Below are 17865 nucleotides of genomic sequence, written 5' to 3' on the forward strand. Positions count from 1 at the left end.
GGAAAAAACTGCTGCCATGAACATATTAGAAGAATGCTGGACTCTAGCGCACAAGCATTCCATCAGTCCATCTCCTAGACAACAATTACTGAAGTACAAACAGTATGGCTTTACGTGCAAAGAGGGATTATTCTGAGATTTATATCAGGCAGACAATAAGTCCAACAGATGTTAGCTGAGTTATCTGACATTGTCAAAATCAAGTGCTAAGCATTTTTGGGAGATTAGGTAGAAAAGTACACTTTGGAAAAATATGTTTTTCCCACCAGTTTTCAAGTATATCTTACTGTCTTTGGATGAGAAAAGTGCCCGTCACAAAGCGAGGCCCTTCACTGCTTCACTGAAGTTCGAGAGTAAACGTCTGAGTTGGTTTTGTAGCTCTATGTTGATTTCATCAGTTCTGCCTTAGTTTGTAAAGTTAAGGTGGGTGCACTGAACCATACTTTGTATGCCAAAAAAAAATTTCAAAAAAATACAAGAGCTTAAAAAGTATTTCAAGCAACTTCTTGGAAGAAAGTTCTTCACCTGTCATTTTTGAGTTGTGTGAAATGAAGAACACTTTCCTCATTCAGAAGATTACGTACATTATATCCATTTCCTATAAATAAAAACAGAAAAGGTTTTCTTTAGAAGCCAACAGTAATTTTTGAAGTCCTGTCCTGACTTCAACAACTACATTTTTATTTTGTATATTTTACCAGTTTTAAAGCTGCCTGTTGAATGAGCCCTGAAGCCAACCCAGGTAAACAAGCAGTGTTTGTATGACAACATCTAGATCAGTTCATCAACCGTGCCCATTGTAGGGTCACATTCCCTTCTTCCTCATGGGTACTTCCCCATTCTCTACTCAAACTTAACTCTCCCAACCATTCTCCTCAGTATTCCTTCCTAATACGGTAATATAGTCTAATCCGTTCCCAACAAATTGATTTTTGAAGACATGCACTTACCTGCTGGAACATAGAAATAATCCCCTGAAGTCAGGTAATATGATGTCTTATGCAAGGTGATAATAATCTGGCCACGGATAACATAGAAAGCCTTAATAGAAAGCCAAAAGATTCTAAGATTAGCAACATCTCCTTTACAAAAATTTAAGTTATCCAAGAAAAAGTAATGCTTTGTTCATAATTTGTAATGAAGTAGAACAATAAACTGAGCTGCAACTCCTTTCCTCCTCCCCACTGAAAATTAAGATGCACAACTTGAAAGGTGGCAGGGGGACAATTTTGATTTAATACTTCTATCTTGCTTGCAGTCCATTCAGTAAGCAGACATGGACAAGCATGATAAATGTGAAAGAAAGAAGAATAATGTGCATGTAAAATTACCTCTAGAAATTTCCTTTAGTTTTAACTGTTAAATTTCACAACTGTTACAGTTTGTATTTCCTATATATATGTATATATTGTATATATATATGTATATATTATATATATATATATATATACACACAATGTATATATATAATATATATATACAATATTATATACAATATATATATGGATATATGGAGATATATATATCTATATATCCATATATATATATATTGTGTATATATACATACATATATATATATATATATATATATATGCACATATATAATATATCTCCACATTTTAGGGGAAAAAATATGAAAAACCCATTAACTCCACATACTAATTCTAACTATTCTAATACTTTGGTCACAAAGATAATCAGAGGGCTGGAGCGCATCTCCTGCAAAGACAGGCTGATGGAACTAGGTTTGTTCAGCCCAGAGAAGAGAAGGCTTCATGGATACTTGATAGTGGCCATCCAGTATTTAAAAGGGAGCTTTTAAGCAGGATGGAAATCAACTTTTTGCAGAGGTAGAGATAGGACAAGGGGGAATGGTTTTTAACTAAAAAAGGAAGAATTTAGAGTAGATGTCAGAATGGTGAAGCCTTAGCATAGGATCATAGAATCATAGAATCACCAAGGTTGGAAAAGACCTAAGAGATCATCCAGTCCAACCGTTCACCTATTCCCAATAGCTCCCACTAAACCATGTCCCTCAGCACAACGTCCAGTCTTTCCTTGAACACCCCCAGGCTCGGTGACTCCACCACCTCCCTGGGCATCCATTCCAGTGCCTGACCACCCTTTCTGAAAAGTAATACTTCCTCATGTCCAGCCTGAATTTCCCCTGCCATAGCTTGAAGGATGCCCAGAGAGGCTGCGAACGCTCTACCCCTGGAGGTGCTCAAGGTCAGGTTGGATGAGATCCTGGGCACCTCACAATCCAGTGCATGATTCAGTGGTTGATAATCCTGCCCTTGGCAGGAGGAGGTTGGAACAATGTGATCTTTGAGGTCCCTTCCAAGTCATTCTATGATCCTGTGATTTTCTGTTTACCTATAAGCCATTAAAGAAGAAGCATGGAAAAAGTGTACTTACTATTGTATCCATGTGGACAAACTGGTGTCCCTTTTCTTTAAGAGGTTTCAAGATCAATTTACCAGCAGCAAAATCAGATGTATTCAAACTTTTATATACTTTTATTGATTCATCTTCGAAGAAACATGAGTGACTGCTTCCAGAGTTAACACACTCTGCAAGGAAAGCCATAAGATTAAATGCTATTATTAACACACTCATGTTCTTAGTTCTGCCCCTTTTAAACTACATATCCTATGTATTGTTTCAGTGCAACAACCCCACCAGTCACACTTAATCATCAGCTGGAAAAAAAAAAAAAAAGAAAATCAGGACATTTGACTTCCTCTTTTTCTGTCTCTCAAAATGTTATCTGGAAAAGCAATGAATATTTCAACAGCTCACCTTTTTATGCCTCAAAATGAATGAGCAGTCTTCTTCCTACAGCAGACCATACCTAAAAACTTACTACATAATATAGAAAGGTCCTTGGTTATATCCCTTTATCTTACCTAGAAGAACTTCTTGATTTGTTACTGGATCCACTATGCTGGTTGGCTTAGAGGCATCAGCCAGGTGGATATCCAAACATTTCGCTACCTCACTTCCTAAGGAGACAAAAAAAAATAGTACAGGAGAGTAATCACTCCACAACTGAAATACTTATTTAATCACAATTTTGGATTTCACACAAGTTATTGAATTTGCTGTATTAAGTGACTAAACAGATTAAAGCCCGCTTTCTTCTGATAAAAGAAAAAATACATAACAGTTCTCTGAAGATATAATTTTCATCAGAATTATTATCATCTGTGATTGGTAAAGGGACTCTAAATCAAAAAGAAATTCTCAGAGCAATGCCAATGATATTGCTTGTGCTATTAACAGTAGCATTTATTCAAAAGTAGCTGCATTTTAGGAGAAGAACTCTTTTAGAAACAGAATATTAAGAAAGGATATAAAATACATGCTAACTTAGAAAAGCAAGTCTTTTCCTTTTACAACTGCTGATGGGCATCAAGAGACTTAAAAGAGATAAAGTGCTCAAAAAGAACAACTACATGTTCACTTTTCCTTGTCTCAAGAGACACTATTTACAGGAATCTCATCCTAAGTTGTAAATCAGGGAATAATTTCTATCATATAATGCATTTTTCCACAGAAGACAATAGCCTAAGGGTTTATGACAATCATATACTTTTCAAAGGGAAAAGAGACTCTGGAGAATTTTTAAGACGAAACAAATATCCCAAAGGTCTCTTGGAGAGATAACTCTTGTAAGTAGGCAAGTTTAATTCCATAGTGCACAGGAAATCCCTCTAAATGTAGTCAGAAAAAGGATGTCAAAGGCAAGCTATAGCACTTTATAGGCACTCATGTCTGCTCAAGCACTATGCAGAAACAATCAGGGCTAAGAGACTAAAAAAGTTTTGTTCAAAATAACACTTCTATAAAAAGAGACAGCAATAGGTGCAACTCTATAGCCCTAACCACGGAATTTTTATTGTATCATTAAAATTCAGGAATTTATTCTAGAAATTCAATTCAGCTAATGGGTCTCGTACACGTTACTCTTTTGTGAACACCCTTGAATTTTAAGTATCTCAGGAATAATGTCTGGTAATCAGATAACACATCACTTCTAGAGACAGCTCAAAGAAACATAAGCAGCCAATATTTTTTATAACATACAGTATGAACAGTCACTACCAGCTCAAGTTTCCACAAACTTGCAAATAAACTTAAAAGCTGCACTCAGATCAAAGGTTCAGATAAGTTAGAATCTTGTCTCCTCCAGCGGCCAAAAGCAGGCACACCTTTTACCTCCCAGAATACTGTAATGGAGCAATAGCTTCCACAGAATATCTTCCACTTCTATGTGTAGTTTGCTTTATTGAAGAGCTATTAACAGTTAAGTCTTCTATGAATTTATCCTGTTCTTGCACTGAATGTACAAAAATCTTTCTCTCCACAGTATTCTGTGTTAAGGAATACACAACAGGCAGTGAAAAAAGCTTATTTTCTGTGAAAAACTCAGGTTGTGCTATCTTCCCTTTACACTTTTTAGCTCTTGTGATAAAAGATAAAACGTTTATTTCCCTTCTCCATGCCACTTGTGGTTTTATAGGTTTATCTCACACCACTGCAGTGTTTCCAGGGCCAAGGAGCCTTCACTTATGTAGCTGCTTCTGGTACATAAATCCTCCCATGTCTTCAGAAAGCTTTTTCTGAACCTCCTCTAGTCCTACAACTTTCTTTATGTGGTAAAGAAACAAGTGCAGCAGAAACACGCAGCAGAAATTCACACCAATATTCTGTGTTATCTCCCTTATTCTTTCTCCAGTGATCTGTTCATCCATGTTTTGTTTTGGAACTGTGTCAGGACGACCACAGTGTTCTCTCTCTCCATCCTTGTTAGCATTTATTTTCTCTACAATTTCACACAGAAACACAGCAGTAACAAACAAAACCTCCAGTGTGTCCCCATACAGAAAGGCTCTTTTGCATCAAAATCTCTTCCAGACAGAGAGCGCGCACAGAAAAAATTAATTAGGTTTCTGGACTCTGATCCTGCCTCCCTTCTGAGCACTACCTGTGCACTGCAAACAGTCTAGCAAAGCTTCCCATTCCTGGGCATTTAAGCATCGATTTATTGCCTACTTTTATCTATTTTGTGGATTGTTTGTAAATCTCTATTCACCTAGATCACGTGCTTGAATTTAACTCACATTCAGATGTGATATTACAGTTGGTAGCAACAAAACAACCAGAAGTTTTTATACCTTAATTATGCATTATAAAATGGAACACATGAGCATCATAAAGGAAGTACAGCTTATTTTCTTTCATCTCAGCTTTAAGAGTACCACAACACCTCAGGAGGAGTGATTTCTCTCTTCCTTCCCAACCCAGTGAAGTTTCAGACAGCACTGGTGCACTATAGTAAGAGGAATGCATTTTTTTGCATCAGATCACTAACATATTCCATTACAAAAAGATCTTCAGTTAGAGAATCTGGAGCTGTCACAGGAGAAAAAACTTGGAGCAAAAGAAAATTCATTACAGAAGGGTTTTTCTGAAGTGTCAAAAGAAGAGGGATAAAGTCTGCATTTATACTTGTTCTAGCTCTTTTCTGCTTATGATGACTCTTCGGCTTATTCTTCATTTGAGGTTCTGCTTCTGCACCTGATATTCCACTAATTAAAAGCCTTCCTGAAAGAAAAGAAAGTTGAGTGAAACTCAGTGACACATACTAATTATTTTAATTATTTTACAAGAACAAAGATTTGCACAATCTATGATCATTTTAGTTTGGTATATATTTCCTTGATGCTCAACTTTTTACATAGCTTTAGAAAGCCAGAACAAAATCAAAAAGCTTCAGAACATCAAGTACCTGAGAGTGCAACACGCTTTTGAGATTTTAAAGAAAAGGGCATGATGGTAATATGGTAATGTTCAAGGAACATTTCAGAAAGCCAGAACGTGAGAGTAAAGTTTTAAGACAAAGTATTGACTTCAGGGACAAAAGGAAATACTACTTCCAAGCGGACTGATGAATCAGCAAAAGACCAAATTAGTCTGAGTACAAGATGTATTCCATCACCAAGGTATTTAATGCTGAGATTAGATAAAACGTTATAGTATCTGCTCTAGAAAGCAGTGCCCACGCAATTAAAAATGCTCCCAAAAATGATCCAATAAGCAGCTCCTGCTGTCACAGAACGTCTAACAAACACACTAGTGCAAATAAATCTTTTTTTAAAATTTGCTAAATTGTTAATGCAAGTTTATTTAACATCTTCTGCTTAAATTACTTCCAGCCTAAACAAGGATGTTGGGAGAAAGACTAATCAGCTGAAGACCATAAATAAGTGACTTCTTTAAAGTTCACAAATAGTAAGCATCTCAGGGCTTTGATAGCACAGGATCAAACCACAGATCTCCCTTTACTGCCCTATCAGGATCAAGGAGATGGGTGTTTTAGAAACTTGTACCTGAAGGCTTCAATGTATAGGTCACTCGCTCTCCTCGCCAATATTCCAGAGGTTTAAGTCGTATCCTTTTTGTCCGACGAACATTAGGCGTGTTGGAAGGTAGCACTAATTTAAAGGATGAAATAATTTTTAAGTAATTTTCATACTTACTGTGAACTTATTTAATTAGAAATAACATTTAGAAAGCATTAAGCAATCTGCTGTTATTCCATCTCAAGGCATCAGCACTTCCCAGCTGATATTTATACCACTTTGCTTTCATGACAAAAAAAGGGAATAAGGTATTGCCAGTAGCCTCATTTTGCATTCATTATTACTTCACTCTGCTTTTTGTTAAGCAGTCACCATGCTAGCTTGACATTGGATTTCTTTCTACATACCTTAGTCAACCTCTGATATACAGACATTAGGAGCTCAGGAATACAGAGAAGCAAACATACTTTAATTGTGAAGACAAACTCCTCAAAAATGACTAAGAATCTTCCTCAAATTTGAAGGACTTCATCAGCAAAAGTGAAAAGGTTTCACCTTTCTTATGGCAAGAGAAGAGTAACAGAGGGTGCCTGAGCTGCCTCTTTTCTCCCAAATTCTTAAGTTCCATCTCCAAGGTCTGGAAAAAGAACAGTACTCTTGCCAACAGAAAATCCCATGCATTTCCAAGACTCCTCAGATATTTATCTTCTGACTTAATAGAATCTCAACTTCAATTTTTCTAAGCTGCAACGTATGAATACAGTAAGAATTTTACATTTTGTAAGAAAAAAATAAAGGCTCCTTTAAGAGTTGAGAACAAATCAGTCAAGAATATTTAAATGCTAAAAATAAAAATGGTAAATTAAAAACAACAGGCTTTGCCTATATTGTTTTGTGCACAACAATATAGTCGTGTACCTTCAAAAACTATAATGGAGGAAATAACAAAAACAGATTAGCATGGGATTACAATCCACCACGTGCCCATTGTGCCATCCTCTCCCACAGGACCAATTCAGATATCACAGAAGGCAGCTTATCTGCACACTCAGTTACACTGTGCAAGATTAATTCAAACCCTCTCACTGAACTGTAAGCAATGTGCTAACTCAAAAAGTTGAAAATGGGACAATTAAAATGGTGACTGTTGAATATAGAAAAAAAAGTTTTCAGAAGTTAAAAAAAAAAAACAGAGTAGGGCTTTGTAGTACTCCAAAGAGGAAGTAACAAGTCCTGTCTATAAACATGTCCCATGCATTTTCCAGATAGCTTTCCAGATCTCATTCAACTTAAAATTATGATTTTGAGTACTCTACATTTGCATGAAGTATTAAAGATGCTTAGTGAATTAACAAATTCACTCATTTGTGATTAGTGAATCATAGATTTCTAGGTGTTCTCCTGTGTTTCCTTCAGCAAAAATTTACATCAAGTTGGAAGTGTCTTTATATTTCTGCACTTACGTTAAGGTATTTTAAAATAATCTTACCTATTTTTTGCCTGCCTATCTCGTCTGACAGTAGATTTTTTATTTGACAATGCAGGTCTTCAGAATTATCTGAAAATACATTTAAAAAGCGATCACAATAGGCATTTATTTACTGCTTGTGACTTTTATTCAATCCATCACCAAGACCCACAACTCCCAACATTAATTTTCCCTCTGACATTTTTTCTTTAAAGATTCATGAAACCCAATGTAGATAAAGTCAATATGTAATTTATGTATGCATTAAAAAGCATAAGCTTAAAATGTACAGGAAAACTATGCATTCAAGTAAATATTCCTCAGACATCTCTCTCTAAAAAAATCTCTCTAAAAAGTATTGTAACTACATGTGCAATTTTACTGACTGAAGTGTGAGATCATTCAGCTTTATGCCCCCCTTCAAAATAAACTTATTAGAAAAGCCATAAAACTAGGTCTGAAAAAAAAAACATGACATGAACTAAACAACACTTGTAACTGATTTAAAAGGAAGGAGAAGACTTTCTACCTCCAGGGTTCACACTCATTACAGCAGTACATTTAACTTGCATAGAGCAACTTAACACAGAAAACCAAGATTTTTTAGGTGAACAGGCCATACAGTGGGAAACTTAGCTCTACAGTGGCCTGAAGTGATTAAATACAGTATCTCTACATGACAATACATGGAATTGGTTCAGACTTGTTCTGCTCACAAAGAAGCAAAATTGCTTCTGAGAGGTTCTTGGCAATACCAGGCAAAGCATCCACAGAAAGAAGAGTTGAAGGGGCTCTCTGGCTATGCAGCACTCCTTCTGAGGAAGCAGCCTAGGTGCAAGAGATGCTCTCCCTTCAGCAGCTGGCCCCTACATGAGCCCAGTGTGGCTCCAGCCTGGGTCCACCCCTTCTGGTCACCTGGGGAGCACAGGTGCAAACAGTGTGCCTGTGCCCCCTAGGCCAGCCACATCCCTTCACCAGGTGCTCACTCACCAGTTCAAGCTGTGACCTAATAGTTCCCTTACAAACCTGAGCCTACAAAACTTGCTCTGAGTATTGTGCAAGGACAACTGTGTCCTGAAAGGCTTGATGCCAGACCACACAGTGCTTGTCCTTACACAGCTAAAACAGCATGAAGCTGGTTGGTATTGTACCACATGCTTGGGCAGAACCGCAATTACAGCCAATTCCACCTGCACTTCTTATTCTGAAGAACAAGAGCTGAGGATACAAGAGAAATTACTGTGCAATCACAGCCTAAGTAGCTCATACATACAATGCATGAAAATACCAACTTCAAATAGTACCTGAAGATTCATTATTCTCTTCACAGTGCTTACTTGGCGAAGTATATTTCTCAGAATGTTCTAGAACAAGCCCGCTTCAAAAGAAAAGAATAAAGATACACCTGTTTCAATGTGTTCCATATCAAAGAAATGTTACAGCAACAGCAAAAACAGCAAAATCAAGTTTCTTTGAGAACATGTAGGCTTTTTTTCCATCCAAACACCTGTCTGCGCTTGATTCAACACTGAAGCAAATGACCACTGTTAGAAAATCACAGGTCTTTTCATCAGCTGCTCCTCTACTGAGTTATGAGGCAGACAAGCTGTGCTCACATCTCTCTAACCAGGTCTCGTAAAATTCTGATGACATTTTCTCCTGCCTTCCAGAAGAAACAGACGTTCTCCTCTCCTCTGCAGCACTACAGAAGTAGTTTAGAAAAATGTTCTAATGCCGTAAGCAAAAGGACAGTAACAAAGTTTAGAATTTCAGCTGTATGAATCCTGTCATAAAACGATCCCCCTGATATAACAATAATTATCATCCATATGCACCTCCACCAGAAAGATTCTCCAAGCATTACTCAGAACAAGATTGTTCTTTATAGACCTAGTATGTTCTTTATAGACCCAACCTTGCCTCCTTCTGTAATCATGACTGCATCCCACTGCCACTACCACGCCAATAAAATTCAACAGGGGAAGAATACAGCTGTGTCCCACCTAATCCCCAAAAGATGCATTTCAATACTAGATCTTCACACTTACATTTTGCTGCATCAGTTTGTCCAACTGAAGTGTGCTCTAAGCTCACTTCAACTGAAGCGTTACAGTTTTCAGTAGAGTTATAGTAAAAGAATGTTACATTCACAATTTGCCTCTTCTATTTCATTAAAGAGCCCATTGGACAAGAGAGGAGGTATCTGCATGTCTACAAACACAAACAAGGGTTTGGAGTGCAGATAATGCAGGATACCTTACTCAGCAGGTGTGACATTACTGGCGGCTCCTTACTTATGACAGAAAGTACAATTTAGAATCATAGAATGACTTAGGATGAAGAGGACATTAAAGACTGTCCAGTTCCGATCCCCACTGCCATGGACAGGGTTGCCAGCCACTACATCAGGCTGCCCACAATGATCCCATGCAACCTGGCCCTGAATGCCTCCAGAGATGGAACATCCACAACCTTTCTGCACAACCTGCTCCAGCACCTCACCACCCTCTAAATAAAAAACTTCTTCCTAACATCTAACCAAGACCTCCACTCTTTCAGTTTAAAGCCATTCTCCCTTGTCCTGTCACCATCAGACCACGTAAAAAGTTGGTTCCCCTCCCACTTCTAAAGCTCTCTTCTGGTATCTTCTGGTACTGGAAGGCAGCAGTGAGGTCTCCCTGGAGCCTTCTCTTCTCCAAGCTGAACAAGCCCAGCTCTCTCAATCTTTCTTTGTAGGAGAAGCGCTGCAGCCTTCTGATCATCTCCATGCCCCTCCTTTGGACTCACTCCAACAGCTCTGCATCCCTCTTCTACTGGTGGCCCCAGACCTGGACACAGTACTCCAGGTAAGGCCTTACATGGCTAAAGTAGAGGGGGACAATCACCTTCCTTGCCCTGCTGGCCTCCCCTCATTTGAGGCAGCCCAGGATACCTTGTGGGCTGCAAGAACACACTTCTTGTCTGCTTTTCATCCAACAAAGGCCCCCGGGTCCTTCTCAGCTGGTACACATATCTGGGATTGCCTCAACCCAAGTGCAACACCTTTTAGATCAGCTTACTATGTTAGCATGATAGCTACATGCCTCAGGCATCAGTTATGATCCATTTCTACTGGTTGCTATACTGGAACACCCCAGAGCACAGTAACTTGCACCAAAGAGCTGTGCTGTCTCAGTACAGAAGGAATGAGATTAAATACAAGTTTTACAGACAACACAGGAAATTACCTTTCAGGACCCATAGCTTTCTCAGCTGCAGTGGAATGTCTAGAAGAGAAACAATTACCGTGCTTACTGTAAGTCAACAATTTTACTTACTGCAGGGAACCATTTAAGAGAGTAAAAAAAAAAGCAATGCAAAAACAAACATCCAAACCACCAAACACTGGATCTGCTACTCAATCTCCAAATAACACTTCAAAAACTCCAAGTTTTCTTAAGCGCTTACAGACATTACCCTTGGCACCCATCGCTGATAACAGAATGGTGATTACACCACTTGGTTTCTCTGTTAGCTATTTAACCACCTGAAACAGTCACTTATTTCAACACTGTAATTAATGCTCAAAATTTAACTGAATATACCAAGTCACGCTAGATTTTCTAAGGAATTGAATGAATAGCTTACTGTAGTCTCCCGTGCCTGTTACTTTTTCTTTTTTTACTTGTTTTCACAGCTGATTGCTTGTGTTTTTTTCTTGCTACCTCCTGTGCAGAAGAGCTGTCAGAATCTGTTGTATTTTGAGGCTCAGTGTCCCCCGTGATTGAGCAAGCTCTTTTATGGGCTCTGTGATGGATCTTTTTGAGCATCTTCCCTGAAGATGTAGCTGATGATCTTTTCTTTTCAGAATTCTTCTTACTGTCTACGAGATGCTGCAGTAACTCTGCAGCTTTTAAAGGAGTTTTGTTATTTACATCAGTAACTGTTTCCAAAGAGTGCAATACTTTCTCAGCTTTTTCAGACTTAGCCAACTTCTGAAGCACAGAAGTCTGTAATTCCTGATGCGGAGGTGAGGTAAACATTTTATTTGATTCTAAGGGCTCCCTTTCAAGTCCTTCTTCACCAGGTTCACTGTCAGAACTCTTCCATCTCTGTGGCTTAGGATTTTTATTACCATTTCTCTTTTCAGATTTTTTCAGCTTCTTGCTTTCGCTCTTCAACACCTTATCATTTGCAAGTTTTTGCTTAGTTTGTTTCTTGTGAACTGAACGCTGATAAGCTTTTAAAGCAGACTGCTGGTACTTGCAAGGAATGAGACTCCTTTTTGGCAATAGCATCTGCTCTTGCTGATGCTCAGCTGAGGGCGCTGGCAAATCTTCCCTTGCCATCACCCTTCTTATCTTTTGTTCTTCATCAGATGCTTCTGAGTCCAACCCAGATAGCATCAGCTGTTCAGCTTTTGATTGATAGGACATCTTCTTTCTATGCTTGGAAGAGCCCTTAAGTTCATCCAGTTTCGATTTTCCTGGGAATATAAAAAACACATGGAAATGAATACTTTCTCCCCATAAAAACCCAAAGAAATAAGTTTACACCTAAACACAAAAATAAATTTTAAAAAAATCACGTAAACATTAAATATCACAAGAACTTATTTCCCCCTAACATTTGAAAGAAAGCTCTAATTCATATCTCCTAGCAGTAAAAGAGCAGAAATGTTATGTTGTATGTGCTTCCAGTTTTCAGTGCTACCTGCTAGAAAATTCTTCCCAAATAATTCATAAAAACTGACCTCTTCATTTAAAGTACATATCTTAATATCCTTTCCAGCAATACAAGAGCAAAAGCTTGTGGGTACTTCTACCTATTTGTCAGCTTGTAGGAAAAGACAGAACATCTAACTTAATATTTTGGACTCCTAACAGGAGAAGATAGAGTTGGGGGCAGAGGTGAATCTGTGTGGAAAAATACAGACCATGGCCTCAACAGGCAAGTAGCCCGTGAGAAAGGACTGGTGTTAGCATGGGAACACAAGTCAACTGCCTCCACCTTCTTTAAGTAGCTGCAACAAACTTGTTTGTGAGAAACTGCTTTGCAGCTGTAACTAAGTATCCTTGCTTTCAGCAAATGACTTTACTAATCCTGACACTCCATGTTTTACCCTACCTTTATATATAAGGCCACAGTACTCAGGGAGTCACACGGACATCTTGCTGGCTAGCCATCACCAGTAACAAAGACTTGGCAGACACTATCAGCCAGCCACCCTGATAACATCAGTAGTTCTTTATCAAACTGGTGCATATCAACTTGCTTCCACATACTTTTCTCAAGATTGGTAAACCTTAAACAGAAGAACTGGCACTTTTGCATTACATAATCCACAAGTAAAAAAATACAGACTTGCTGCCTACATACACCCAAATGTAACTGTATACTGGAGTCCTAATTGATGTTTCAATTGATGAATTGATGAAACATCAATTAGGACTCCATTAATCTCTTTCATCTCCTTAATCTCCAGCTTCCAAACAGCCCCCATAAAAATACCCAGTAACATGACAAGGAAAGGCAAGTCTGAAGATGAGTGAGCTGACTTACCCACACGAGTACTGCTTCTCATTTGAGATTTAAGGACCTCTCCCCCACTGTCAGAAGAGACCGGATGGGATTCTGACGTTCTTTTTAAGTCACGTTGCCCTCCGACACTCTTCATTTTCTGTTCACTATGTACTTCAGCCTGTACCTTCATGTTCTTGCATTTCTTATCTGCTGTCTTTTCCTTTTCAGAGGACTGAGATTTCAAAACAGGAGTCACGAAGCCATCTTTTTTTGACTTTCTGTTCTTGTGGGGTATTGAAAACCAAGACTTAAAAGACAGACAATCTGATTCATCAATTAAAAACTCACAATCGCTTTCTATTTCTACGTTTCGATCTTTGACAGGAGGAGGTGATGATGGTGCGATTGAGTCCGCATGCCTAAAGAAAGGAGGGACAAAGCACTCGCGTTATTTGGGAGAACAACACGAGTGTCAATCTTGAAAAATCAGCTGATAAAGCACATAAACATTCTACAGGACATTCCCAGACAAATGATTCTACAGCCCATCATCCATTGCTCTTAATTTTCCAAAATGATCACACCCCTGTTGTTTTCTTGCTTTGGCCCCAAACGTGCCTTATTGTTTTTCAGGTGCTGAGTAGTCAGCTTCCTATCAAACCACACTAATTCACACTAACTCTTTCTCAAAATCTCCTTTGATCACTGCCATGCTTCAGAACCATAAAAACTTTTCCTGAATCTTCCAATCTACCAATCAAAACATCTCAAGATCAATCTGAAGCATGTCTCCTTAGCCTCCATACAACTCAACCTGCAGACAAATGCAAACGAGGTTAAAAACTAAATCATTGTTAAATCCTACCTTCACAGAACATTCTAACTAGTTAAACCCTTACCCAAAAGAATCCCAGGATTGGATTATTATTTTACAAGCAGACTGTTCCATGCTAAGCCTCAAAAGAAATCTCTTTTCGAGTGTTCCTGTCATTACAGATGCTAAAAAGATTGAAGAGATGGACATCTTCTCCCTCCACCCAGGAGATAGAGCAACACGTTCTGTACTTGTATAACATCCTGATTTTCTCTCACTATTTGAGGTCCTTTCAAATTTTCACACTCCATATGGCTCTTTACATTTTGGTTATCAAAATCTAAACTAGATTTGAGAAATAGCATTTAAGCATGATGGTATACTTAATGTGCAGTCAATTTCATTTTGTGGATGGACAGATGCTCTCATTTTCTCCTGCTGACAGCATCTCAGTTTTTACAAATAAACTTTTATTTGTTAATTTAATGGAACATGGGTAAGCAGTACTGCTTCCCAGTGTAGTAGAAAGCATCCAAACCAATAATGCAACATGGGGTGAGACCATGACTCCTGATCAAAGTACAGCTCAACAAGGCAAATTCCTAATTTTAGGAGAATGTGCTTCACAACATGTCAGATTTCCTAGATCATTAGTGCATTCTCTTCCCAGTCTCACTTCATCATGTGTCACTGGGACTGCTGTCATTTCCTCCCTTCCATGACCTCCAGTAGAGGCTCAACCTGCTTAGAAAGCAGAATCGTGGCTGGGACAGTCAGCCACTATTGCAACTGGAATTGAAATTTTCTGAAAAGGAGATTGTGACTGCAACTGAAACTACCCTACTTTATATAAAATATTGATGTATTCAGAGCGAGGGCAAGGATGACTGCCTACCACTGCTTTAACAAAGCTTTTGTTATGTTAAGATCAATGCTCTCAATAGCGTTCACTGAAAAAGCCCAGATTATCCATCTTAGAAACTTTCCCGTAAAAAAGGAGTTTAAATTCATTCTGGAAGTCTTAAGTACTGCACTTCTGGGACTTAACCCTCATTGCCAGAACATTTAATAAAAAACAATGATGCCTCCCTTCTGAATAAAGACAGACCTTTTTTTCATCCAATCTGGAATTATTTTTGTTCAGAACACAAACTCATCAACTGAAACCGTTGTACTGATTTAACCCTTAGTCAAAAACAACATTCACCCCTACTTACGTTTGTACAGGAGAAGTCTTTGCTTCCTCCACAAGAAGAGGTGATCCCACGACTCCGTGATCATCCTCAGGATCTGATAACTTGGCAGGACTTTCACATAGTACTTCAACATCTTTGAATGTTAACACCTGTGTTTCTCCTCTTGGCACAGGACTGTCTGTTTTGACAGAACCAGCTAGGCGACTGTTTCTTCCAGGCTCCGCGTAGAACACACATGGCTCCCCTGCCACACAGATTAAATAGGTTTGGTTGTACTCAAAAGCTCTATAACCCCAAAGAAGAGTTACCCAGAAAACCTTAACTCAAAAATGACACTACCAACCTTTGCTCCTGACTGTCTCCACTGGCGTTGCAGATAAGGACACTGTGGAATGACAGGCTCTATTTGCCGCCGCGTTAGTTAACCCTGCATCTGGCTGACATTCAACGAAGAATGAGACATCAAAGAAAAATGTTTCACAAAGCCATGGTATTTTGACAGGAATAAGAACTTCTACAGAAAACACTATCGTTTCCTTACTTTAATCCTTACAAATTTAAAGCTCGGTTCTATTTCAACAGAACACTTCAGTTTTCTATTAAGACTTTCTAAAACTAACTGTATATTTCAAACAGGTAAAAGTACTGCGTACATGAACATCAATCTGCAGTTTCGAATAAACAGACTGCTATTCCACAGGCAATACATTCTTTTCATTAAAACAAATTAATTTAAACCAACTAATTCACCCACAATTACGTAGGCTGAAGTTTTGCAAGAAAAATTTGAGATTATTCAGTATTCTAACATCAGACTGAAATAAACAAATGCCAATATAAATGTCGCCCATTTTGATGCTATTAACAGAATATCCTACTGGATAAACACTAGATCAAAGCATCAAAACTAGATAGAAAACTAGATTCCCATCATTCTTTTAGACAATAAACCAACAAGTCTGTCCACTCCTCCAAGCTACGAAGTTATTTTTCAGATACTGACTGCTTGTCAAGAGCTAACAAGTCCCTTTCATAGGAGAATTGTCTCTCAGTGTTACCCTCTCCACCTGACAGCTAAGAGCTGTGTCCATACATCTGGTAAAGTGCCTGAAACCAACCCCAAAGGAGTCCATGACAGCCATACCCAGCATCAATTATAAGATAGTGTGCTTCAGTATGAGAGCACAAGAAATGTAACTATCTCAGACAGAAAGTCGGAAAAAAATTCAGTAAAATCTGAAAAAAAGGCCATTAAATAAATCTTGTAAGAGATTATTTACTATCTCAGTACAACAAACTAAGGAAAATCATTACCAGCAAATATTACAGAACATTATAGCCTATACATTGATATTTTTGACATAAAGAACTTATTCACTCAACGTTCATACAGAAATCAATCCTACAGATCCAAATGTGCACCCAAGTGAAGCTGCACCCAGCACTACGCTGTGATAGCACCGCAATCAATCAGAATGGCTTAGGTGGAAGGGGATCTTACAGACTGTGCAGTTCCAACTTCCCCTGCCAACATGGGCAGGGTTGCCAGCCACTACATCAGGCTGCTTGGGGCCCTATCCAGCCTGGCCTTGATCGAGCACCTCTCCGGGCAGCCTGTTCCAGTGCCTCACCACCATATGAATCAAAAATTCCTTCCTAACATCTAAGTTAAATCTCCCCTCTTTTAGTTTAAAGCCGTTCCCCCTTGTCCTGTCACTATCAGATCATGTAAAAGGTAGGCCCAACTTACCCTAGGGCTCTGTGTTGAAGTCCTCTCCTGGTTTCTGACAAGAGGAGTTGAGAAACAGGTTGCTTCTGGAGAGCTTACAATGACATCAGTATCATCACCTACAAAGAAAAAGCAATAAGGGATACTTGGAATCATACAGCTTAGACCCGGTTTCAAAGGGCTGCAAAGGGGGAACTGTTGAAGACTAGGAGAAATATTATCAACTTTACTTTTTTTTTTTTTTTAAATGTCTATTTATTTATTACTACATACAGTACAAGAAAGAAACAATGCTCTAACCAGCAGATTAAGCACAACACCAAATAAAAGCTTACATTCAAAACAATCCTGTATGTATTTCAGAACATTTTCACCAGGCTGTATATTGATCTTCTTTCTAGAAAGATAAAAAAAACCCACATTTTAAAAATAATACTAAATACACCTATTCCGACAAGCAGTTTATTACTAGTTAATACTTTACACTGTGATTTCAGAAGACAAAAAGATCTGTCATGAAACATATTGGGAATGAGGAAATAACCCCCAAAGAATAAAACATACAATTATTGCAATAGTCTTCAAGTAAAAGAGCTCTGGGAAGTGCATGGTGGGGATGGGCTGGCAGTTGGACTGGGTGAGCTGAGAGGTCTTTTCCAAACTTAATGATTCTATGAATAGAGACTCTGTTTTAAAATAAATAATTAAAAAAAAAAAAAAAAAAAAAAATCGGTCCTGACGTAATTCTGCCTGCATGGTGATCCAGCCTCAGCAGACCCAAAAATAAG

The 17865-nt window shown here is 38.4% G+C and overlaps 1 protein-coding gene across 1 annotated transcript in view; it reads right to left on the reverse strand.

Annotated features, from left to right (window-relative positions):
• Positions 1-17865, reverse strand: part of CENPC (centromere protein C) — a gene marked incomplete at both ends in the record, with an annotated part of 32246 nt that overhangs the window by 12680 nt on the left and 1701 nt on the right. The window contains 15 exons of the mRNA XM_079534350.1: positions 526-598; positions 951-1041; positions 2419-2573; positions 2910-3005; positions 5515-5610; positions 6396-6500; positions 7858-7926; positions 9141-9214; positions 11064-11102; positions 11464-12301; positions 13378-13757; positions 15370-15592; positions 15692-15785; positions 17099-17196; positions 17413-17474. Coding sequence (XP_079390476.1) covers positions 526-598; positions 951-1041; positions 2419-2573; positions 2910-3005; positions 5515-5610; positions 6396-6500; positions 7858-7926; positions 9141-9214; positions 11064-11102; positions 11464-12301; positions 13378-13757; positions 15370-15592; positions 15692-15785; positions 17099-17196; positions 17413-17474 — 2493 coding nt within the window. The remainder of the gene's footprint in view (positions 1-525; positions 599-950; positions 1042-2418; positions 2574-2909; positions 3006-5514; positions 5611-6395; positions 6501-7857; positions 7927-9140; positions 9215-11063; positions 11103-11463; positions 12302-13377; positions 13758-15369; positions 15593-15691; positions 15786-17098; positions 17197-17412; positions 17475-17865) is intronic.

The sequence above is a fragment of the Tetrao urogallus genome (assembly GCF_951394365.1).
Source record: "Tetrao urogallus genome assembly, chromosome: 4".
NCBI lineage: Eukaryota > Metazoa > Chordata > Aves > Galliformes > Phasianidae > Tetrao > Tetrao urogallus.